The 26,057-nt window shown below is 45.4% G+C and overlaps 1 protein-coding gene across 2 annotated transcripts; it reads left to right on the forward strand.

Moving 5' to 3' along the window:
• Positions 1–2,221: 2,221 nt before the first annotated feature.
• On the forward strand, positions 2,222–24,025 carry NLRP12 (NLR family pyrin domain containing 12). 2 transcript variants are annotated; one of them, XM_010961832.3, is made up of 10 exons: positions 2,222–5,749; positions 6,462–6,542; positions 10,428–12,120; positions 13,117–13,287; positions 14,279–14,449; positions 15,552–15,722; positions 16,748–16,918; positions 19,601–19,771; positions 21,821–21,991; positions 22,777–24,025. In XM_010961832.3, the coding sequence occupies exons 1-10, from the start codon at positions 5,356–5,358 to the stop codon at positions 22,862–22,864; spliced, it is 3,282 nt and encodes a 1,093-aa protein (XP_010960134.2). In that variant the 5' UTR covers positions 2,222–5,355; the 3' UTR covers positions 22,865–24,025. The 2 variants fall into 2 exon arrangements, with proteins under 2 accessions (XP_010960134.2, XP_074225251.1); XM_074369150.1 differs by having other exon boundaries at positions 5,606–5,742.
• Positions 24,026–26,057: the final 2,032 nt, after the last annotated feature.

Genomic DNA, 26,057 nt, shown 5'->3' on the forward strand with positions numbered 1-26,057 from the left:
AAACTCTTCTCCATCTTCCAAACTATTCATCAAAATTCTCTTCTAAACATGTACAATCCTTGATACCAATCCCAATGCCTGTCATTACAAAATAAAAAGTTCCTTAACCTCTTTCTATTTTGTCCACTTATTAGCACAGTGGACTGTTTTAAAATAAAGATACGGCTCTTTTTTTTTTTAAGCAGGAAATTACATTTTCTTGGTGAGGGGAAAAAAAGAAGTCTCAGGAAGCATATTCTGTGTTTCCTGAACTGGCTTTCTTGAAAAATTGTCCCTCTGTGTCTTTAGACTCTGAGGCCCTTGAAATCAGGGGTGGAGATGGATTCACTCCTGTATTTCCAGAAACGGCCACTACAGAAGGTCCCAGAAATTGACAGTTCTCTTTCTTCCCACGAGAAAGAAGGGCTTTCTTGAAAGAGGATGTAGGAGTGACCTATGAGTTCAGCTTCCCTCCATCCTCCCCTCTGAATTCCTGGAAATGTGTCTTTTCCCTCCTGGGACGCTGTGGGGAAGGAGTTCAGATCATGAATGAATCACTGGGGGAAGCTCAGCTTTAACCCCTAGAAAATTCAGATTAGCAACATCTTCTTCCTCGGCCCTTGCCTGAGAATTTTGGCTGCTCATCCCCATATCCCTCAAACACATCCACTGTCCCAGCTCAGACCCGTTAACCCGTGGCTCCCGGCTTCCTCCTTTGGTTCATCCCCCACCACCGCCCTGAAGCATCTTTCTGTTTTAAAATAATTAATTAATTTTTTAATTGAAGTAGAGTCAATTTATAATGTGTTAATTTCTGGTGTATAGCATAGTGATTCATTTACACATATATATATATATACATTAATATATTCCTTTTCATATTCTTTTTCATTATAGGCCACTACAAAGTATTAAATGTAATTCTCTGTGCTTACAGCAAGACCTGATTGTTTTATCTACTTTTATAGGTTAGTATCTGCAAATTTCGAACTCTCAATTTATCCCTCCCCACTCCCTTTTTTCCCTGGTAACCATTAGTTTGTTTTCTGTTTCTGTTTTGTAAATAAGTCCGTGTCTTTTTTTTTTTAAGACTCCACATATAAGTGATATCATATGGTATTTTTCTTTCTCTTTCGGGCTTACCTCACTTAGTATGACCATCTTCAGGTCTATCTATCCATATTGCAGCAAATGGCATTATTTTATTCTTTTTATGGCTGAGTAATATTCCATTGTATATATACCACATCTTCTTTATCCAGTCACCTGTTGATGGACATTTAGGATGCTTCCATGTCTTGGTTATTGTATATAGTGCTGCTATGAACACTGGGGTGCCTGTATATTTTGGAATTAGAGTTTCCTCTGGATACATGCCCTGAAGCATCTTTCTTAAGGCAAATCTGACTCCATCCTTCCCCGGCTCAAAACCATTGCATACTGTACAGTGGAGCATAACTCAGCCATAATAAGGAGTGAAGTACTGACAGATGTTATAACAAGAATGAGCCTTGAAAACATGAAGCTAAGTGGAAAAGCCAGACACAAAATTCACCTACTGAATTATTCCATTTATATGAAATATCCAGAATAGGCAAATCTATAGAGAAAGAATGTAGATTGGAGGTATCCCAGGAGACTGGGGGACTGGGAAATGGGAAGTGACTGTTGATGGGTATGGGGTTTCCTTTTGGGGTGATGAGAAAGTTCTAGAAATGTATAGTGGTGATGGCTGCAAGCATAGCCAATAGATTTAATGTCCCTGAGTTGTACACTTTACAGTAGTTAAAATGGTGAATTTCACGGACTGTGTATTTTACTGCACTTATGAATAAACACTCCGTGGCTCCCCACTGCCCTTGGGATAAAGTCCAAGCATCATGGAAGGTGTCCAAAATGTCTCCTGACTACATCACAGACTTCATCTCCTGATATCTTCCTACTCCTCTTCTATAATCCAGACCCATCTGAACTTTCAGCAGTTCCCCCACCCCCCACATTGTCAACCCAGTCCTGTGACCTGCACAGGTGGTCGCCCCTCCTCTGCTGAAGTATTCTCATCCTTCAAGACTCCCTTCATGCATCACGCCCTCTGCAAATCTTCCTCAACTCTCTACCCTGTATTTTTTCCCATCGTAGTATGTGTCATGATCTGAAACACAAAAGCCTATGTATTTGTTGATTTGTGTCTGTCTGTCATCTCTACTAGATAACAAAACACATAAAGGCAGAGAATTTGTTCATCCTTTAAGGACTGTCTCTGGCACCTTGAAGAGCAGCACACAGTGGGTGCTGAATAATTGCTTAAATGAATGTCACCCAGAGAGCAGCTCAGGCACCTTTGGCACCTGAAACTTTCAACTCCAAGGACTTAGAAAGTCCAAAAGTTACCCCACATTTTTTTTTGTTTGTTTGTTTTGTTGTTGTTGTTGTTTTGGGTTTTTTTGTTTGTTTGTTTTTTGATTTTTTTTTTTGAGGGGGGAGGTAATTAGGTTTATTTATTTATTTACTTAATGGAGATACTGGGGATTGAACCCAGGACCTCATGCATGCTAAGCATGTGCTCTACCAATTGAGCTATACCCTCCCCCCTCACATTTTTTTTTCATTCATATAAATCCCTTTTATTTATTTCTTCACATCTGCTCTCTACTGAGACCTTCTGAAGACATTTCATGAGGGTTGTCCTTTACTGAAATTTGGCTCCTCGCAAAGAACTTGGACCAGCCGCACCACCTGAGAGCCTGTTAGAAATGCAGGACCTCAGACCCACTGCATCAGAGTCTTTATTTCAGTAAGATCTCCCAGTGATTGACAGGCACATTTGAGTTGGAGAAACACTGACTGGGGACATGATTTTGAGATTGTACCCAGAAATGATCAGTAACCCCAGTTCCATTCCTTAACTTCTTTAAAAAAATTTTTTTTTGTTGGGGGGACTTAGGTTTATTTATTTACTTAATGGGGGTACTGGGGATTGAACCCAGGATCTCATGATTGCTAAGCGAGCTCTACCACTGAACTACACCCTCCTTGCTGGCTCCTTAACTTCTATAGCTAGGTTCTTTATATATGAGTCCAGCTGTATTCTGAGTCCAGAAAACATTACTGCCCCTCACAGATCCCTCCCTTTCCCTCCAGGGTATCTGTCCTCACCTGTCTTCCAGCAGCAATAGCAATTGAATACGTAGATTTCCAGAGGCGATGGTGGCTGAGGAAAGAGGGAAATGAGAGTAGAAAATTAAAGTATATTAAAAAAAATTTTTAATTAAAGTTAAAAAAAATTTTTTTAACTTAAAAAATTTTTAAAAAGAAAATTAAAGTATGTCACATTTATGAAAACGAATATATGTATATATATGCATGACTGGGACATTATGCTGTTCACCAGAAATTGACACATTGTAACTGACTATACTTCAACTGAAAATAAAGTATGTCACATTTAAGGGTCGGAGCCAAACACCTCATCTCTGAAATTCCCAGTTTACATAGATTGTGTAAGGACTTACGCTGTGTCCTGTTTCTTCACTTCTTTGCCAAGCCCTTAGAGGTTTAGAAGGAAGGTTAGGTGACTTTTCTAGACTCACAAGCCAGCAAAGTGCTGAGGCGCTGGGGTGGGCGGGGAGAGGGATGTGTCAAGCCTGGCGGATGTCTGCATTGCGCCACTGTCCCTGGAAAGACAGCAGAACCTCAGTCATCTCCCAAAACACTTTCTTCACATTGTTTCTGTGCTCAGAAATATCCACGGGCTCCCTGCTGCCTATAGGAGCCACCACTTATATGAATTCTGGTGAAATAACATGTTCATGCTTTGCTCTGTCTCCTGCTTCTGCCAACCGTTTTATACCCCTAATCAAACAAGGCCAATAATAACAATTTAAAAAATCCTTCACAACTTTCCATAAGACATCCTCCTACATCAATCATTTCATGATTTTCATATGAAAGTCAGAGATCGGATCAAGGGAAAGTATTCTCATCTCACAGAATCCTTTGACCCCCTTCCCCTCCCCACTCTCTTCTCTCTCCTCTTCCCAATTTCTCTCTGTATTTCCTTTCTCATGCATAATGATCCAGTCAGCACCACTCATAGATGAGACATGCCTTTAAAGCCTAATTTCTGGGGGGAGAGTATAGCTCAGCATGCATGAAGTCCTGGGTCCAATCCCCAGAACCTCCATCTAAACAAATAAATAATATACCTAATTACTACCCCCTCAAAAAGCACCCTGCAAAAAACAACCCATAAACAAAATAAGTAAATAAAATGTTTAAGTCTAATTTTTTCATTTCAAGTAGTTTAACAACAAAAAAAAAATTTCCCCAAAGAGATACTGGGCACTCCTTTTGATAATTTCTGGTATAAATAAAAAAAAAAAAAATTCCTCTTGGGTCACATAAATATTACATGTAAATGTGATTCATTCATTAAATATCTCATCTAATATAATTGAGCACGTACTGTATTCCAGACACTGCTTTAGCTGCTGGGAAGCAAATGATGGCCACAGCTCTTACAGGTTAAATGTGTCTCCCTGTTCTTAATTCACATGTTGAAATCCTAACCCCACAACATCAGAATGCAACTGCATTTGGTGATAGGGCCTTAAAGAGATAATTAAGGTTAAGTGATGTCATTAGAGTGGGCTCTAATCTAAAATATAAATATGAGTGTATTCATGTATGATTTTGTAGACTTTACTTATAGAAGTGTTTCATACTTATTTTAAGAAATTTAAACACTACACAGTTATAAAATCCTTCCTTTCTCCCTACCCCACCTAAATCTCGCCCCAGCAGGAACAACTGATAACCATTTGGGGAGCATCCTTCTCCAGATTGTCCTTTTAATTCACCAGAGGGCAGCCTGGTGGGCTGAAGGAGATCCAATGTCTAGCTCTGTTCTTGTTTAACTGTGTGATGTTGGAGAATCCATGTGCCTCTCTGGGCGTCTATCTCCTCATCTATAAGAGAAAATATCTGCAAGAGAAATCTGCTCATTTTGGCCCACATTTCACAATACCGTTGGCTCCCATTCGATTGGCTAATGGCAGTAACTCATGCCAGCCTGATACCCAAGGAAAGGAGGTCTAATTCTCCCACGGGGGGGTAGTAACTATTCTGGCAGTTATCTACCGCAGACACGGGGAGGCCAGGAAAACAGCAGGGAGGACAAAGGAAAGAGAGTGAGTGAGTGGTCAAGGGAGCGGGTCCGAGGGAACAGAAAGGAAAGTCTGACCAGTCGCTTGCCCCCTGCGATTTCCCAATCACTCCCAACTTCCTCTTCTTCAAAGTGGTTGGTGAGCGGGGCAGGGCAGGCGGGAACTGAAAGGGGAGGAAGCACTATTTCAACAGAAGCCTTTCCTCTCTTTCATGCCTCTGCCTGCGATGGTCCGTGGTGAGCATGTGGCATCGCTCGTCCCGGGGAGAGAAACATCCCAGCTTCCAGCCTCTCTCCTCCGCGTCCACGGCGCCCTCATGCCCGCAACGCCGCTCAGGAACGGCCTCTGTCGCCTCTGCGCCTACTTGGAGGAACTGGAGGCTGCGGAGCTGAAGAAGTTCAAGTTGTACCTGGGGACTGCGGCAGAGATCGGGGAGGGCAGGATCCCCTGGGGGCGGATGGAGCCCGCGGGTCCCCTGGAGATGGCCCAGCTGCTTGCTGCACATTGTGGGGTCCGGCAGGCCTGGCTGCTGACTCTGAGCATCTTTGAGCGGATCAACCGGAAGGACCTGTGGGAGAGAGGACAGAGAGAGGACCTGGTGAGGGGTAAGGAGGTGATGGGGCTGCCAAGGCTGCAGCCCCCCAGGTCCCTTCTGCTTCCTGATGATCGCTGAGCTCGCAAGACCTGCCTCGAACTCACCCCCACCCCCACCCCCTCTCACTCCGGCCTTTGTTCATGCTGTTCTATCTGGGGTCCCCTCCCTCTGTTTTCTCTGCCAGGAAAATTCTTATTCGCCTATCAGAAACTTGAAGGCACTACCTTCTCCGTTTTTTTTTTCCCAACTATTTTATTTTTATTATCTTTTTTGTTGTTTTATTTTGGGGGGTGGGTAATTAGGTGTATGTATGTATGTATGTATGTATGTATGTATGTATGTATGTATTTAATGGAGGTACTTGGAAGGAGGTACTCGTGTATGCTAAGCACACGCTCTACCGCTGAGCTGTACCCTCCCCCCACCGTGAATTCTTTCCTCATTTTCTCCCTCCTCCTCCTGCCCTTCACCCTCAACTACCCTGGCTGGCTTGGAAACCCCACTTTTCATACTTAAGTACTTAATTAAGATTTGGGGGGGGAATTCATGAAAGAATAGAAGATGTTCAATAAATAGGTATTGAATTTAAAAATGTGCCAGATACACAGGTATAAAAGATGTTTCAAAGAATGCAAGTTCGTGGTGTCAGTTCTCCTAGCATAGCTGATTTTAAGTTACCACTGTGATGTCAGCTGGCTTGTAATTTGTAATTTCCCTTCCAGACCCTCCATCTGGTGGCCTGTCCTCACTGGGGAGCCAGTCAGCATGCTTTCTGGAAGTCTTCCCTGAAACACCAAGAAAAGGTGAGCCAGAAGCCATGCATCCATGGCAATGCTTCAGGTTACAAGTATCAGACTGAAAGGAAAGCAAGTGGAAAGGGCATTTATTTAATGTTTGCCTATAACAAGAAGTCTTGGGGTGAGTGGTTGCAGAATTCATGTGGCGGATTAATGACATCATTAAAGCCCCAACTTCCGATGTTTCAGTTTTCCTAAGACTTGTCACCTCATGGTTGCAAAATGTCAACCAAACTATCTCATACAAAAGTGAATTCCAAGCAGGGAAAAAAAAAGGGAGAGGGCAGACAAAGGGCTTTCTTCCTCAAGACATTGTCATTGTATCCAGGAATAAAACCCTCGCAGTGAATGTCCGTAACTGTAACTCATTGGTCAGGACTGGGGCACATGTCCGTGACTGGTGGTCCAAGATCACAGTTCATCCCCTGGGGCTTCTGAAGGGACAGCTTCACTGCACTCAAGGGATGAACACCCACCACTTGAACAGAATCAGGATTGTTGGCGAGGAAGAAACGGGTGTGAGCCGTTGGGTGCAGAGTCACCCTGTCAACAATAAAACACCAATGATTCTCAACTCACACTCTTTCAAGGGCATCTTCAGTGCATTGGATCTAGAATCCAACCCCAGGGATCCTAATCTGCTCCCTTGCGTAGATTCATCATGTGGTTTTTGATGAGTCATTGACTCTGGACCTGGGTCTCAGTTTCCCCATTTGTAAAATGTACCGTGTCTGCCTTCCTCCGTTTCTGGAAACATCAAATGAAATAATGATTTGGGAAGCTCTAAATCAGCACAGTAGAAATAGGATGTGAGCCACATTTTTCATTTGTAATCTTCTAGTAAAAAAAAGTAAAAACAATCAAGTGAAATTAATTTTAAAAAAATATTTCACTTAACCCAATTTATCCAAAATATTAGCCTTTTACCATGTGGTCAATATGGAACATTATTAATTAGATATTTTACATTTTTTTAATTTTATTTTGCTTTGGTTTTGAAGTATAGTTGATTTATAACGTTATGTTAGTTTCTGGTGTACAGCATAGTGATTCAGTTATACATATATATCCTTTTTCATATTTCTTATTATAGGTTATTACAAGATATTGAATATAGTTCCCTGTGCTGTACTTACTTTATATTTCATTCTTTTTTTTTTTTTTTTTGGTACTAAGTCTTCAAAGTCCAGTGTCTCTTACACTTACAACACATCTTATTTCAAATTCTAAATTTTCACTGAAAGTACCTGATCCCTATTTAGAGTTCACAAAAATGAGAGTTGAAAAAGTAGATTCATATCCTCAAGTTGTTTCCCAACTGCTTGCAAGGTTTTCAATCACAGAAGCAAGTGCTAGGTTTTCAATTTACATATGCATTAAATAAAGTTAATAAAAATAAACATTGAAAATCCAGTCCCTAAATCGCCCGAGGCACGTGCCAAGTGCTCAGCAGCCTGTGGGGCAGTGGCTGCTGCACCGGGCAGCTCAAGGCTAAAGCGACCAGCAGGCGGGAGGGATTAACAGCCTGGAGTCGGAGGACTAAGTTTGCGTTTTCATTTCTACCACCTACCAGCCAGGCAGTCTTGGACAAGTTATTCCCGCCTTTGGAGCCTCAATTTTCTCACTTATATGGAAGCAGAGCATCCGTACCCCCCCCCCCCCCACTTCTCAGGTGTCCTTTTTCTAACGTGTTTTAGAGCAGTGGTCGTCAGTTAGGGGAATGGTTTTCACCACAGGAGACTTGTGGAGCAAGGGACTGAGAGGAATGCAGATTGGGTGGGACTGTCGTGACAGGGCACTGGGAGAGTGGCTGCGGAGGAGGCGAGGAAGGTAGGCAACAGCCGTGAATGCTCTGAAGAGCTTAGATTTTTGTCAGGAGGACAATGGGAGCATGAAAGGGCTTTGCCCAGGAGAGGAACAGGGTCAAAGGTGGGTCTGAAACGTTCCCCTTTGGGGTTGGTGTAGGGGTTAGATTCAGGGGAATGAACTGGAGATGGGAGTCTACAGGAGGTGAGAAGAGGGCGAGAGATCAGCTAGGACACGGGGTCTTGTAGATGGAGGAGAGGGGAGGGGACAGAAAGATTCAAAGGAGACAAAGGCAGGGCTTGTAGACTGATGCTGGAGCAGAAGGAGTGCAGGTGATCGCCCGGGATTCCCTGTGATGCTGCCAGGGTGTGCGGCAGGAAGGCTGTGTGTGTGGGCGGAGGAGGATGGCCAGTGGTGAGTGAGGCACTTCTCTGGGTGCTCTGTTGACACTTTGAGCTGGATCATTCTTTGTGGTGGGGGACTGTCGTGTGCACTGGAAGACGTTGAACAACATCCTTGACCTCTATCCACTAGATGGCAGTAGCCCCCCCCCCACAAGTTGTGACAACAAGGACTATCTCCAGACCTCGCAAAGGGCAAGGCTGGGTGGGACTCAAGACTGTTTTAGATTATTCAAGACATTATACCAAGTGGACTTTCCCAAAGAGACTTTAAGTAAAGGATTTGTAGAACGGACACAAATGTGTCGATGTACATCTACCTTTTTTCCAAGGGGGCAGAGAAAACTTGGGAGCAACATGTATGCAAATCACGCAGCTGATCTCCTTAGAAATGCAGTTTCTGATTTAGGAGGTGGGGAGTAGGGCTCAAGATTTCGCATTTCCAACCAGCTCCGAGGTGGGCTCAGGATGGCATTTAAGCATTCCTTAGCGATAGCTGAGGCTGGCGGTTCCTCTAGGCCAGCACTGCGTCTTCCATCAGCCCGAATGGTGAGGCCAGCGCTGCCGGTCCGTGCACCGCTGTTTGAGCAGCAAGGAGAGTACTGTGCATTACAGCTGTTCCCACGCTAATGCCTCTGCTTCCCATCAGAAGGGAAGACTGTTGCCAAAAGATCGGCCCCCATCCCTGACGAGCCAAATAACCCAGAGACAAGGTCTTGGAGCTTAGAAAAAAAACGAGGCAGCTTTATTGCTTTGCCGGGCAAAGGGGACTCACAGCAGGCTGGTGCCTTCAAAACTGTGAACCCACTTTGGGGGTGGGGTGGGGTGGGTAGACAGCCAGAGCTCAAACAATAAAGCAGAACAATCAGCAGAATCATTTTCTCATCAGAAGACTCAGAATGGCGTCATGATGCCTCCAGGCGACCAATTCTATGGAGGCCAGAGGTTAGATCTCATGGTGTGGTCTTCTTGGTAATTCAGGCTATTTTGTAAGGTTACAGTCCTGTGACCTTCTCCCTGGGTATTGACTCAGAGACCAAGCACGATTATAGCTTTTGATGACTGGACTAAAGTAGAAACAGTAAGGTGAGTAGCTTTAGTTTTAACAGTGGGCCTGGAGCTGTGAGTAGCAGCCGGTCAGTCAGGTCAGCTGACTGTTTTAAGGGTGAGCATACGGACAAGTGATCTGTTAGCCTAAGTGCGGCCGTTTTGTTGCCGAGTCCAAACTCGGTCTGCTCGCCACAGGACAGGCCAATAAATCGGGAGACGAGGTGTTGTGGCAAGGAATAGAGACTTTATTCGGAAAGGGGATGGCAGACTCATGTCTTGGAGAACCATTCTGCTCTAGTCAGAATACAGGCTCCTTTTATACAAAAAACAAGGGAGGGGTTGTGGTTGGTTGTTTGCAAACTTCTTGCCGCAGGCATTCTTTATTCTTACAACCGTCAGTGTGGGTCAGGCCGTGGTGTCCCTGTAAACCTCCAACAGAACAAAGGTTATTCTCTATTGCAATTTTATTAATCCTCCTTCAAGACCTTTATAGGGAAGCCCCAAGGTTCTCAGGCTCCATCTAGAAAACTCTCCCAAGGCTATTGCAGGACGCTAGGCCACAGTTTGCTGTAACTCGTGAATTCATTGAAGGTTGCTGATGAGTCTTCCACGGTCCTCCATTCCTGTCCGTCAGATCCCCGGGAAACCTACAGGGACTACGTCCGCAGGAAATTCCGGCTGATGGAAGACCGCAACGCGCGCCTCGGCGAGTGCGTCAACCTCAGCCACCGGTACACGCGGCTCCTCCTGGTGAAGGAACACGCAAATCCCATGTGGGCCCAGCAGAAGCTTCTGGACACAGGCCGGGGACATGCGAGAACTGCAGGCCACCAGGCCAGCCTCATCCAGATGGAGGCCCTCTTTGAACCAGACGAGGAGCGCCCGGAGCCGCCGTGCACCGTGGTCCTGCAGGGCGCGGCCGGGATGGGCAAATCCATGCTGGCCCACAAGGTGATGCTGGACTGGGCGGATGGGAAACTCTTCCAAGACAGGTTTGATTATCTCTTCTACATCAACTGCAGGGAGATGAACCAAGGTACCACAGAGAGGAGCGCGCAAGACCTCATCGCCAGTTGCTGGCCTGAGCCCAGTGTGCCCCTCCGGGACCTTGTCCGGGCTCCTGAGCGCCTCCTCTTCATTATCGACGGCTTTGACAAGCTCAAGCCATCTTTCCACGACCCGCAGGGCCCCTGGTGCCTCTGCTGGGAGAAGAAACGGCCCACGGAGGTTCTCCTTAGCAGCCTGATTCGGAAGAAGCTGTTGCCCAAGCTGTCTCTGCTCATCACCACGCGGCCCACGGCTCTGGAGAAACTCCACGGCTTGCTCGAGCACCCCAGGCACGTGGAGATCCTGGGCTTCTCCGAGGCAGAAAGGAGGGAGTACTTCTACAAGTACTTCCACAGCGAGGAGCAGGCCGGCCAAGCCTTCAGTTTCGTGAGGGACAACGAGCCCCTCTTCACCCTGTGCTTCGTCCCCATGGTGTGCTGGGTGGTTTGCACCTGCCTCAAGCAGCAGCTGGAGGGTGGGGGGCTGTTAAGCCAGACGTCCAGGACCACGACTGCCGTGTACATGCTCTACCTTCTGAGTTTGATGCAACCCAAGCCGGGGACCCCAACCCTGAAGTCCCCGCCCAACCACAGAGGGCTGTGCTCCCTGGCGGCGGACGGGCTCTGGAATCAGAAGATCCTGTTTGAGGAGCAGGACCTCCGGAAGCACGGCCTAGATGCGGCGGATGTCTCCTCCTTCCTCAACATGAACATCTTCCAGAAGGACATCAACTGTGAGAAGTTCTACGGCTTCATCCACCTGAGTTTCCAGGAATTCTTCGCCGCTATGTACTACGTCCTGGATGATGGGGAGGGGGGGCCCGGCCCAGAGCGCAGCGTCAGGCGGCTGCTGGCTGAATACGGGTTTTCGGAACGGAGTTTCCTGGCCCTCACCGTGCGCTTCCTGTTCGGACTCCTGAATGAGGAGACGAGGAGCTACCTGGAGAAGACTCTTTGCTGGAAGGTCTCGCCTCACATCAAGGTGGAACTGTTGGAGTGGATCCAAAGCAAAGCTCGGAGCGAGGGTCCTACCCTGAAGCAGGGCTCCCTGGAGTTCTTCAGCTGTCTGTACGAGCTCCAGGAGGAGGAATTTATCCAACAAGCCCTGAGCCACTTCCAAGTGGTCGTGGTCAGCAATGTCTCCACCAAGATGGAACACATGGTTTCCTCGTTCTGTGCGCAGAGCTGCAGGAGCGCTCAGGTGCTTCAGCTGTACGGGGCTGCCTACAACGCGGATGGGGAAGACGGGCTGAGATGGCCCCAGGCGCCTCCCGCGCAGCTGTGAGTACTTGCTGGGGCTCTCGGTCCAAGCTCATGCTCCTGTTCTCGCCTAGGGGGACTTTGCCCCCACCGCAGGAGATATTGGGCAATATCTGGAGAAATATTTGGTGGTCACAGTTAGGCGAGATCGGAGGGATGCTCGCAGAGACGCTGTAAAAACATCCTAAGATGCACAGGACAGCCTCCACCATAAAGAATGCTCTGGGCCCCAATGTCAGAGGTGTCCAAGTGTTTTTCTTGCTCTTAAACCACACTCATCAGGACTAAATTGGGGCCCGTGTCAAGGAGAATGTGTTCAATCAACAAATATTATCAAGGGCCTTATATCTGTGGATCAGGCACTTTTTTTTTCTTCTTTTTTTTAATCTTTGTGGGGCGGTTGAGTTTCTCCAAAGCTATGGGCCGGGTGATGATGAGCAAATTGAAAAAAAATTTTTTTAATTAAAAAATTTTTAATTTTAATTAATTTTTTAAAGTTAACATTAGGTTTATTTCCTTATTTATTTTTTATTTTTTATGGAGGTACTAGGGATGGAATCCAGGACCTCGGTCATGCTAAGCATGCACTCTACCACTGAGCTACACCCTCCCCACATTTACCCTGTGCACTTTTTTATAGACTGAAGACTGTGTGAACAAGCCAGCCGTTGCCCCTGCCAGAGCAAACATCGGGATGAGAGGGAAGATAGATAAAGAATAGTAAATAAATGGGCAAGCGGGGTGGGGGCATAGCTCAGTGGAAGAGGGTCCTGGATTCAGTCCCCAGTACCTCCATTAAATAAATAAATAAACAAACAAACCTAATTACCCCTCCGTCAAATAAACAAACTAAAGAAAAAAAGTTTGAGGACCACTAGTATAAGTATTAAAATAAATATCTTTCATTTATTACAAAAAAAGAACAAAGATGGCAAAATGCTTCATAAATTGTGATGTGACATGCAAGGGCCAGACACCATCTTGGTAAAGCGACCATCCTATCTTCCCTTCATGCAGACCCGAGAGAAACGTCTTACCAGATGCTTACAGCAAACAGCTTGCTTCTGCCCTGAGCACCAATCCCAACCTCGTGGAGCTGGTTTTGTACAGCAATGCCCTAGGGGGCCAGGGGGTGAAGCTGCTCTGTCAAGGACTCAGACACCCCAACTGCAAACTTCAGAATCTGAGGTGAGTCTGGGCTGCTCTGTGCACGTCTGGTGGCCCTGCTGCTGCATCCCACGGGGCTCAGCCAGAAAGAACGTAGGGTGGTGTGCTGGTTTACTCAGGGTCCCACAACGCAGTTCCACAGAGTGGGTGACTGCAACAACAGACTGTGATTTTCTCACAATTCTAGAGGCCAGAAGGCTGAGATCAAGGCCTGGGCAGGCCTGGTTTCTTCTGAGATCTCTCTCCTTAAGAAGCAATGGCCACCTTCTCCCTGTGTCCTCACATGTCCTCTGTGTGCGTGTGTGTCCAAATTTCCTCTCTTCATAAGGACACCCGTCACACTGCACTAGGGTCCACCCTAATGACTTCATTTTTTAACTTAATTCTCTTCTTGTAGTGATGGAGAAAAGAAATGGAGAAGAGTGAATGAGAGAGGTCTTGAGTTCCTCTCATAAATGCAGCCTCTTTGAAAGCATTTCCTTGACTGCCAAGCACCAAAACATTTACATTACTCTTGTTTCTTTTATTTTTAAAAATGAGATGTGATTCATACACCAGAAAACTGAGTGCTGTTCTGTTTTGTTTTAGTATATTCACAAGATTGTGCAGGGGGTGGGGCAGCCCTGTGGTAGAGCGCATGCTTAGCATGAACAAGGTCCTGGGTTCCATTCCCAGTACCTCCCTTAAAATAAAAACAAATAAAATTAACCTAATTATCTCCACCACCAAACAAAACAAAACAAAAAGCAAACAAGATTGTGCAAACATCACCACGATCTAATTCCAGATCATTTTCATCACACACCAAAAAGGAGCAGCATGCCTATTCACAGTCACTCCTCCGATCTGCCTCGCCTCAGCCCCCGGAGACCCCTGATCTCCTTTCTTTTCCTTTAGAAAAAGGGGGAAATAGGTACAGGCCAAAAAAAGGAGAGAGAGAAGGGACAAGGGGCAGATTGAACAGACTGACCACAGAGGAGACCCCGTGGCTTTTCTCTCCTTTCCATCCCAGGTTGAAGCGGTGCCGAGTTTCCAGCTCTGCCTGCCAGGACCTCACCGCCGCGCTGACAGCCAACAAACACTTAGTAAGGATGGACCTGAGCGGCAACGATCTTGGGCGGCCGGGCATGAAGCTGCTTTGCGAGGGGCTCCGGCATCCCAAGTGCAGGCTACAGATGTTGCAGTGAGTCTCCAGCCCCCCGGAACAGGTCTTCCGGGGCCACCTTGTTCTCCCCCGGGGCTTGAAGTATCTCCCCAAATGCTGATCCCCAAACTTCTGCCTCGAATTAGGGCTGCCCTTAGACCCAAGACCCTAGACCCCTGCCCTGGACACTCTGCCCTTTGGAGAGCCTCTTTTTCACCTCTTCTGACTCTGAGTATTTCCCTGCCTACCCAGAAGCCACACCCTGCTTATTGCACCGTGCAAACCACGTTTCTTTTTTTTTTCCCTTACATTTGTATTTATTTATTTATTTAAAATTTTAAATATTTTAGGGGGGGCAGCAATTAAGTTTATTTATTGTTTTTTTGGGGGGGGTGGGAAGTACTGGGGATTGAACCCAGGACCTCCTGCATGCTAAGCATGTGCTCTACCACTGAGCTATACCCTCCCCCCTCAAACCACATTTCTGAACATCACTTTTTTTCTTCTGTTTTCAGTGGAGGTACTGGGGTTGAACCCGGGACCTTGTGCATGCCGAGCATGCACTCCGCCACTGAGCTGTTACCCTCCCGCCTCACCACGGTAGTTTTAACAACCAGTAGCTCCCACTGACGGAGCGCTAACCACGTGTAGGGCTGGTTCCACAGCCGCTCCCTTTAGTAAGTTATGTAATCCGCACAGCAACCCTAGGAGGTAGGCACTATTACTGCCTTAGTTTGACAGTCAGTGACCCTGAGACATGGCCACGTGGTGCACATAACATGAAACTGAGACCAGATGAAAATTCACTTGCGGTCCCGGGCTTGGCGGTGTGGTGGGGTGGAGGTGGGGGTGGGGTGGGTATGGATGTGAACGCAGGTTGCTGAGATCTAGAGACCCCATGAGAACCATGGTGCTGTCTTGCCTCAGGGGCACCCCCTACATTGGGTCATCATGGCTCACCCGTTTGTCTTATTAGACAAGATTCTCCTTGCTGGAAATGACAAAGTCCTGTTCATCTCTGTAGCTTTAGTGATACGTGTGGGTTCATGTTGGGTGATTAAGTGGGCCAGGGCGGCGCCATCAGGACACAGAGTAGCCAGACGACGCCCTCTTCCCTCTTCTACGCCTCTTTCCTCCCAAGATTGAGGAAGTGTCAGCTGGACGCAGGGGCTTGCCAGGAGATGGCCTCCGTGCTCAGCACCAGTCGACACCTGGCGGAGCTGGATCTCACAGGAAATGCACTGGAGGATTCAGGTCTGAGGCTCTTGGGTCAAGGCTTGAGGCACCCAGACTGCAGGCTGCGAATCTTGTGGTGAGTTCTACCCTGCCTTTGTGAGTTTGACTACTCTGATACCTCACGGAAGTGGAATCGTCAAGTCAGTATCTTTTTGTGACTGGTTTATTTCACGTAGCATGATGTTTTCAAGGTTCATCCGTGTTATAGCATGCGTTAGAAGTTCCTTCTTAAGACTGAATAATATTCCATTATATATGTTTATACATTCATAAATCAAATGTATATAATACATTTTGTTCACCCATTCATTCATCCATTAATGGACACTTGGGTTGCTTCCACCTTTTGGCTCTTTTGAATACTGCTGTGAACGTTAGCATACAAATATTTCTTTAAGCCCCTGCTTTCAGTTCTTTTGGATATATAACCAGAAGTGGAGTTGATGGATCATATTGTTTTGTTCTGTTTTTTTTAGTAAAGATAGATTTATTCAGAGAGATACATTGAAAGGTAAGAGAAAGGCCATGAGGTGTGGGGGTTGGGTGCTCAGATTAAAAGTAGGTACACACTCTATAGACAGAGTGTGGGCCATCTCCAAAGAGGGAGAGAGGGGTGGCCGATCATATGGTTATTTTTAGCTTTTTTGAGGAACCACCATATTGTTTTCCAGGGTGGTCGAACTATTTCACATTTCCAAAATTCTACATTTTATATTTACATATTGTTTCCCTTGGTGGCCGAACCATTTTACGTTTACAGTTACATCCCCATTAGTGCACAAAGTTTCCAGCTTCTCCACATCTTCCCCAGCACTTGTTATTTTCTGGGTTTTGGGTAGTCACCATCCCAGTGGGGATGAGGTGAGATGTCACTGTGCTTTTGATTTGCCTTTTCCTGGTGACTGGTGATGCTGCGCACCTTTTTCTGTGATTTGTGGCCATGTGTATGTCTTTGGAGAAATGTCTATTCAAGCCTTTGGCCATTTTTAAAACAAGTTGTTTGTTTGAAAACCAATTACTTTTAAATTGGGGGCAGGGAGGATAAAATTAGCGTTGTGCAGGAAGCACTCCGTAACGTATGTTGAACTGGATTTCCTGCAGGTTGAAGATTTGCCACCTCACTGTGGCTGCTTGTGAAGACCTGGCTTCCACCCTCAGTGTGAACCAGAGCCTAATGGAGCTGGACCTAAGCCTGAATGACCTGGGGGACCCCGGGGTGCTGCTGCTGTGTGAAGGTCTCAGGCATCCCCAGTGCAAACTCCAGACTCTCCGGTGAGTCCTGCTTTGCTCCCCATCCTAGGGTCCAAATTCACAATCCCTGCCCTCCTGTCTGGGCTCAGTGGGACCATCTCGCTCCCCTCTTAAGCTCTAGCTATGTTAGCCTCCTTTCAAAGGTTTTCCTGCCACAGGACCTTTACACAAGCAGTTCTTTCTTCCTGGAATGCACTTCTCCTCTGATTTCAACTTTTTTTCCTTTACCCTGATAACACCTGTTTCATCTCTTAGAACTGAAAACAAATGTCTTATTCCTCAGGGACACCTCCCCTAACCTCTAGATGAGGTCTGGGTTCCTAGTTTTAGGATACTATTTGACCTTGTACTTCTCAGCATCACTTATCAAAATTTGTAATTTGTGTATCTGTGTGTGTGTGTGTGTGTGTGTGTGTGTGCGTGCGTGTGCAGTATTTCAAAATTGCAGGAGCTGTTGCAACTCTGTATTCCAATGACTGGTATAAGAAAGACCTGGCTCAGAAGTGCTTAGAAATACATATTTTTTTCTTTTTCTTTTTAAAAAAATTTTAATCTTAAAAAACTTTTTTTTTGTTATTTTTCTATACATATATTTTAAAATGAGGGAACAGAGGACTAAACAAATGCACAGATGAAAAAAACAAATAAACAAAAAGAAAATGCAGCCAGGCTGTCAATGGTCAATTTTCAGAAAATTCTTTTTCTTTGTAGTCCCAAAGGAGAGTCAGAAAGTCTTTTTTTTTTTTTTTTTTTTTTTTTTGGTCCTACGGTAGCATCATCAATTACCTGATGTCATTTGCTCTGAAAGATTTTTTTTTCCTTTTGAGACATTGAGCCATAGTGTGGCTTCTATTGTGTTTCTTGTGTTTAGAGCATTAGGATAAATCTATGTCCCATTTCTTCAGACCTTCCTCTCTATTGCTCCTTTAAATATTTCCTTTTTGCACTGCGGTACATGTAATTAGAATGCTCAGAATTCTCAGCTGGTGCCACAGTATCGCTATGGACCCACACACGCCTTTGTTTTTTTTTTGTCTGCTTCCTTGCCCTCCCCTGATCTCAGCTGTAGGCATTCATGTCTTTATTTTACATAAATGTTGCATCTCATCAACGTCTCTTTTTGTTCCCAACATATCTTTATTATTCGAAGATCTGTTCAGGTTGGTATAAGCGTGTCTAATTTATTCCTTCAGACCAGTCTGTGTTCCATCCTTTGCATGTATCAAATGTTGTCGATCCACCCAAACCCCACCCCTAGAACCGTGTACAATGTTGTGATGTACCTTCTTGTACATGTGTCTTTTTGAACCCTCGTACCGATTCCACCCGGGGGTACATGCTGGATCACACTGAATTTGCATACTTGATATCTCAAAATAATTCCACATTGTCCTCTAGAAAGAAGCAGCAGTTTAAGAAAGCTCCTATTTCCCCATATTTTTATGATGATTCAGCTTCCCATTTTTAGCACTCGATGGGTGTAGGATGTTTTTAAATGGTATTTTTCTTCTCATAATGAGTGACGTGGGGCATCAGTTCACATGCTTCTCAGGTTTTGTAGTTTCCCCATCCTGTGGACTGCCTGGTCATGTAGTTTATCTATTTCTTTAGTATGTGTTCTATGTCTTGTTGATTTGCAGATGTTCCCTGAAGTATTTTAGGTATTAATCCTTTGTCGACTGCATACTTTGGAAATGCCTTCTCAGAAGGTCATCAATCTGTCAACTTGTCCATAGATTCTTTCAACAAATAGAAATCCCTATGTTTTGAGGTCAACTCCAGACATATTTCTATGATATACTTATTTATTTATAATTGAAATGTGCTTGATTTACAACGTTGTGTTATTTTCTGGTGTACAGCAAAGTGATTCAGTTGTATATATGTATATTCTTTTTACATTCAGTTATATATATATCCTTTTTCAGATTCTTTTCCATTATAGTTTATTATAAGATATTGACTATAGTTCCCTGTGCTATACAGTAGGACGTGGTTGTTTATCTATTTTATACATAGTGTGTATCTATGGTATGTATTTTTGTGACGTTTCTAAGAAATCCTCTCCCAATGCAAAGATATGCTCAATTTCTTTTTATGTTTATATGGGTAGTTAAGTGGAATCCAACTTACTTTTCTTCAATTTTTGCAACACCATTTAATAAAGTATCTTTTCCTTGCTTGCTTGTAATGCTGACTCTATTGTAAACCATTCTCCCATGTGGTGTTTTACTTTCTCCTTTCCACTGGTCTCTGTTCCTATTCCAGTTGTAATCGTTACAATTTGTAATATGCCCTACTGTTAGGAAACTCCTTTTGCTTTTTTTTTTTTTGCAAATTTTCGTAGTTATTCATGGACATTTAGCCTTCCAGGCAAATATGAGAAAGCACTGGTCCAGCTACCCCAACGTGGCTCGCGTCGGCTGAGCCTGTGTCCTTTCCCCTGGGTCAGCAGAATCAGGTCAGCCACGTGTAAATAATCATATTTACACAGATCCTGCATGTCACCCGAGGAAACTAACACACACGGAGAAAGGGGGAGTTTGGGTTTTCATGGCACAGGTAGCTGTCTCAGGACACGCAGGAATCACTGGAAACTAGGCGGGCAATGCTACACAATACAGTTGCACTTTTGACTCCCGAAGCTGCAGATGTGTGCAAAAGGGATGGGTCAGCTCTGATCGCTGCTTGGTATCTTTCCAGGCTGGGCATTTGCCGGCTCAGCTCCGCAGCCTGCGAGGGTCTCTCTGCTGTGCTCCAGGTCAACCAGCATCTCCGGGAGCTGGACCTGAGTTTTAATGACCTGGGAGACCTCGGCATGTGGTTGCTGTGTGAGGGGCTACGACACCCGACCTGCAGGCTCCAGAAACTGTGGTGAGTGGCCGGGAGTCAGGACCTCTGGTCTTGGTGGCCCCTGGGGTGGGAGCGTTTTTCTGTCTTTGTGCTTTTTCCATTGAATGATTACCCCCTCCATCACTTTGGAAGATACAATATGCCCAGAAGTAGAAAGAAAAACCATTGCCAACAAGTGGTGGACAAATTCGTCCTCTGTGGGAATACAAACGTAAAATGCCAAAATTTCCCTTCCAGTCGTTGCCTTTAAACACCTTCTGTAGAACTCCCCTTTCCTTTGACATTTACTTGGGCAGATTTGTAGCCTTTCCATAACCTTTATAAAATAAAAAATTCAGTCTGGCCCAGTGTAAATTCCAGGCAAATAATGAACACTCCTCTGTTCTTCCAAAACCAGCCTGGCCCCCAGCTGACAAGACTTAGAATGAGATGAAGCTTATCTATTTTTTAAAAATTTTTTATTGAATGTAGTTGATTTACAGTGTTAGTTTCAAGTGTACAGCAAAGTAATTCAGTTATATGTATACATACATATACATACATATTTTTTTCTTTTCAGATTCTTTTTTATTATATGTTATTACAAGAAATTAAATATAGCTCCCTGTGCAGTCTTTGTTGTTGATCTATTTTATGTATATAGAAATGTGTGTCTGTTAATCCCCAACCCCTAATTTATCCCTCCTGATAGTAACCATGGTTTGTTTTCTACGTCCGTGAGTCTGTTTTTGGAGGCATACTTGTTTTTATTTTAATTGTCTTCCATTTGTGAGCCTCTTGCTTATCTGGGGCATTGGGTAACTGGGGACTTAGGTGGGGGCTTAGGGACAGCATCTCCCCCTTAACTGGTGTGGCTAGAGTCCCTCTGGGATATTAGTACCATCCCCCCAGTCTGGCAGACATCCGAATGCTACCTCTCTTGGGGGTGGGGAGTTGCATGTGAGTTCTGATGGGGACCCCGTGGGGGGTGCCTTCACTGCCCAGTCTTCCAATGTGGAATAATTTGGGTCAACCTCCTTGCACAACCCCCTCCCCAGCTCTCACCATATGTCCTACTCCTGACCCTTCTGTACCTGTGATGTGAGTGATTATAGGTCACCAAACTGGTTTTTTCTCTTCCTTTGCAAGTCCTGAACTATTGTCTTGTAACTCGTTTTGGAAGCTCAAATCTATGGCCTCACAGCCTCAGCCAAACTAAGATGAAAATATTTCCATTTAACATCCCAGCCATGACAGGACTTATTTCAAAAGGTTGCTGAGGGGCATAAATGATAAATCAGACGTAAAGCTGTTAATAAGACTCTCACTATACAGTAGGTCTTCAATAAATGCTACCTATTTTTATTTTTAGTGTAACAGCAGAGAAAACAGGAAGGAAACACAAAAGACAGAATAGGAATCGAAGGGAACCAGATGGCGTAGTGTTCAGGCAGGTGGCAGCCCAAGTCATACTGATGTCTGGAAAAAGGGAAAAAAAAAAAAAAAAAAAAAAAAAAAAGCATTGATTGACTTATGTAACTGAAAGGGTTAGGTTTCAGGTATGGCTTGATCAAGGCATATAGATACTTGATCTCCATTATCTTCTATACTTATTGCTGTATTGGCTCCATTATCAGTTAAGGTTAGCTCCAGGAAAAGTATGGTTCTGATTCACTGGTTTTGGGTGGCTGGGCGTATGGAAACTAACCACATTAGGCCTGGAGCCTATATCCACTGATAGAGGACAGTGTTAACCCAGGTAGACTGAGACTGGGGTTTCAATGAGACATTGGGATAGAATTGCAGAAGGCAAAATGGGGACTTGGCTGCAGAATTAAGAGATGTCCATTATAGATGGACTATTAATTGAGGAGCATCCTTAAAATGCCTTTGTTAAATGCTCCCCATCACTACATCGCCCTTAACCTGGACTGGTTCAGTTCTACTCCACTGTTTCTGAAATTGATCCTTAAAAATAATAATAGTAATAATAAATGCATCCTTACAAAACACCATCCTGATTCCCTGTGAAAACGACACTTTCCAACAGTGGTTCCTGACGTTGCTCCAACCGCTTCTTATCGTCCACAGGCTGGACAGCTGCGGCCTCACAGCCAAAGCATGTGAGGAGATCTCTTCCACCCTAGGGGTCAACCAGACCCTCACGGAGCTTTATCTGACCAACAACGCCCTGGGCAACACAGGTGTCAGGCTGCTCTGCGAGAGGCTGAGTCATCCTGGCTGCAAGCTCCGAGTCCTCTGGTGAGAGATGGGCCCTGCTTCTGGAGGAGGCCAGACACTGGGCTTGGAGTAGGGAATAAAGGTCAATAATTGAGACCCAGCTTGGAGAAACAAATAATCTAGAAAGCTTGAATATTTATTTCCTAATCTGTCAAATGAGGCCCTTGTAGTTTAGTGAGAATCTCTAATTACTCTGCTTGGTCTCAAATTCTAATTCCATCACTTACCAATTTTGTGATATATTTTTGTAAATTATTCAACCTTTTTGCACCTCAGTACCCCTGTCTGTAAAATGAGGAAAATATAGTAGCATCTTTGTAAAATGATTACTGCAGGGGGGCGGGTGTAGCTTGGGGGTGGAGTGCGTGGTGGGCAAGCACGAGGACCTGGGTTCAATCCCCAGCACCTCCATTAAAAAATGATAATAAATAAACCTAATTGTCTCCGCTCCCAAACCCAAGAAAGGGAAAAAGGTTACAAATTAAATGAGTTAAACACAGGTTAGGGACTTAAAATGGTGTGTAGCTTAGCGTAAGCCTATTTCCCAATATGACTCGGTGTCAAATGAAATCCTAGTTCATGGAGTTACATATTTAAAAATTTTCTTGGAGGGGGCAGGTAATTTGGTTTATTTATTTAATGAAGGTACTGGGGATTGAACCCAGGACCTCATGCATGCTAGGCACTGAGCTACACCCTCCCTTGAGAATTACATATTTTAATGGGCAGGCAGAATGCATGGTAGACTTGATAGGTGGGTTGAATGCCACAACAGAGGCCTGAAGCATTTCCCTCTGTGTCCTCAGGTTATTTGGAATAGACCTGAATAAAGTGACCCACAGAAGTCTGGCAGCACTTCGAGTAACGAAACCTTACTTGGACATTGGCTGCTGAATGGTTCCATCAGCTGCTTCTCTTGCAGTCAGGATGGAGGAGGATCATCCCGGGACCCGTTAATCAACAATCCAGCTCTTCAAGAGAAAATCCGCTGCAGGATAATCCTTGCTGCTTGAGGGTCTACGGAGCTTGGAGGTTTAGGTCTGGGAATGTTGGTGCCCTGGAGAGAATTCAGGGCAGGGCCAGATTCTAGAGCAGCTCACAACTGAGGGTGATTTTTGTGTCCCCACTGGGGAACAACACGGCAGTGTCAGAGGATGTTGGTGTGGGGGGAAGCTACTGGTGTCTAGTTGGACGGGGATAAATATCTTAAAATGCGTAAGACAGCCCCCAACGACAAAGCGTTTAGCTTAAATGCCAGCTGTGCAGGAGCTGAATAACCTTATTCTCAATTACTGGGACAGTTTGGAAGGCTGGTGCAACTTTGAACGATCGCCACACCAACACCCCTTGCAACCTTGTTTTTGCACCTTAACTCTGGACTGTGGCTGAAACCTGCAGGCTGACCCACACCATTTCCACCGAGAACGTGAACCAGGAAACTTCAGACCATGTCAATGACTAGTGGAAAACTTCAGGACAGCATGAGCCTACTGGGCTGAAGATATCTGGCAAGGCCAGCATTATGAAGCAGTATTTTAAGATTTTGCGATATTGTAAACTAAAAATGTTGGTTAAGCCCTGTCCCTGAAGACCTCATTCCCGTGGCCATCAATATTCTGGCTATGCACACAAGTAGTATGAACTCAATATTAGGTACTGAACCCTTGGCTTCCCAAGCCTCAGAGCCCAAGCCCACCCCACCTTGAACAGCTTCTGCAACACCTTTCCACAAACCCCTAATTATGGGCTAGGCCCTTTAAGGCCGGCTCCCACTTCAACCAACCCCTAGGCTGCGTCAGGGGTTAATGAAATCTGTGGGTATGAATGCAGAGCATGCCCCTTAAAAGGTAGATTTTCTGGTTTCACAGTATAATATGTAACTAGCAACATAGTTCCCAGGGCTTGAATTTGCTGGTCACTTAATGGCCCGGGAGCTGGAATAGCTTGGGGAGGGGCCACTGGGCAGTTTGTAAAGAGATGGGATACCCACAAGTGATGTTCAAATTCCTCCATTATATACAAACAGCCAACTTCTATAAATGGAGTTTCTGTAAATGGAGTGTAGAAATTGTGAATCACTGTTTCAAGTCTATACCCACAATCTCCCTGCCATTCCCAAAGAACAGACATGGACCAGGAGCGACCGAACATTGTTTATTAAAAGGGGTCAATTGGGGCTGGAGGAAAAATGGCCAATACTGATGCAAGGCTGCAGCATCCCCCAAATCCAGTTGTACGCAAAGTCCACCTGGAACAGGAAACGACTTATGCCAAGAACCTGGAAAAAAACTGCAAATGCTGCAAGTTAGGCAATGGCCCCATAAAGATAGGCATCTCAGGGCCTTATTTTCCTAAACCCAAACCCATGCATTTAGCTAATAGTGGTAAGGGGCCCCAATATCAGAGGGAAACAAGATTTTCTTGTCCTGCCTAGAGAAAAAGCCCGAGTGTTGAGGAGGCACAGAGCCCTGCCCACTGCCCCACCCCTCTATCACAAGAACCCAACCCCCCTACTCGCATAGACTGACCCACTGGAGTAGGTCATTTACTGGAAACATGAACCCGCACATGGGGCATGCTATTGTAACCACGCCGAGCTCAGTATACGCTGGTGCTCAGATAAATGGACAGACTTAAGGATCGAAGTTAAACACTGCACAGTATATTCGGCTGGGAAAATCTAGGGGGTGGTAATTATGTATTGTCACATTCAGCTAAAACCAAGTATAAGGACAAACCCCGCAATTTGAAGAAAAACCTGTTCAGGACAGAGCTGACACTCTCCCCTTGACTTTCAGACAAACTAAGGGGTGTTGTCAGTATACAAAGCCACTGGATCCAGAAAAGTAGCAACAAGATATTAAGGAATTGGCTTTTGCCATCATGGATTGTGGGGACCAATCTGAAGCAGGGCTGGCTGGAGGCAGGAAACATCGCAGCTCAAATCCAGGATCTGCAGATTAGAACAGCAGTCTATAGAGAATGGTTAGTTCTTTCCTCAAAAATCCCATTTCCAAACAAGTTCCTAGGACGCTTTCCCCAAACAGTGATACTCGAAATGGAAGCACTTTCCAGTCCAAAATTAACGGCAAGCACTCCCATTTTGAGTACCCCGGTCTGAGTTGTTGGAACTTGTTCCTGAACGTTCATCCTGGTGACGCGACCTGGCTCCTACAGCCTGGACCTAGATCGCCGTTTACCTGTGCCTGAAAGCAAGCAGTACATATCTAGTAACCAAGATACCGCGTGTTCGATTCGCAGCACACTACTGCTGTGGGAGTGAGCTTCACACAGGTGGGACGACAAACCATTCCTGAAATGCCTAAGTTTACAACCCTACCAGCCGTTCTCCAGATGGGGCCCTCCACGCTGACTAAGCGTCAGATTGTATTGCGACACCACACCGACCTCCCCATGAGTGTCGGGCCCCCAGTAGGGCCCCTTTCTAGAAAAGCCTGGACTGGGCACAGCCCCCAGGAAGTTAAGAGGACTAGCAAGGACCACCATCCTACCAGACAGGAGCTCCTTTCTCAATCGGTAACACTCAAAACATGGCGGCACTCCCCTTTGGAGAACAGAAAGTGCCCCCACAGTTTGAGTGCCACAGGCTGAGACGTTCCACGAGGACCCCACGCCATCACCCACGGGAGGACTTCCCGACAGGGAGGCACAGGATGACGAACCCACCTTAATCTTAAAACCCGGAAGATGCAGTTAAAGAGATCAGACATCAAGCTGGTTTTCATCCGGTCTGCAACACAGGAGTTCTCAGATCATAGCTAATGAGACTTTCAGCGACTTTAAGTTTAGCACATGCAGAGTTCAATTATACTTCTGGACTGTGGGGTGTCCTCACACTAAACAGGTAAAAACACCAAACTTTCAGGATCTGACTTGAGAGGGGAGAATATAGTTTAAGTGGTAGAGCACATGCTTCGTATGCATGAGGTCCTGGGCTCAATGCCTAGTACCTCCTCTAGGCCCCCACACGAAATAATTATGATTGTAAGATCCGACTTGAAATGGTCCACAATAGACGTAGGAAGACCAAGGCTTCCCTGCTTTAGATATCCAAGGAAAAGAAAAA

This window comes from Camelus bactrianus, chromosome 9, assembly GCF_048773025.1.
Source record: "Camelus bactrianus isolate YW-2024 breed Bactrian camel chromosome 9, ASM4877302v1, whole genome shotgun sequence".
Lineage (NCBI taxonomy): Eukaryota > Metazoa > Chordata > Mammalia > Artiodactyla > Camelidae > Camelus > Camelus bactrianus.

Coding starts and splice junctions, on each gene's coding strand:
- NLRP12 (XM_010961832.3), top strand. CDS start 5,356: ATGCCTCTGCCTGCGATGGTCCGTGGTGAGCATGTGGCATCGCTCGTC. Junction 14,450..15,551: donor TGCAGGCTACAGATGTTGCA/GTGAGTCTCCAG, acceptor TTTCCTCCCAAG/ATTGAGGAAGTGTCAGCTGG. Junction 21,992..22,776: donor TGCAAGCTCCGAGTCCTCTG/GTGAGAGATGGG, acceptor CTGTGTCCTCAG/GTTATTTGGAATAGACCTGA.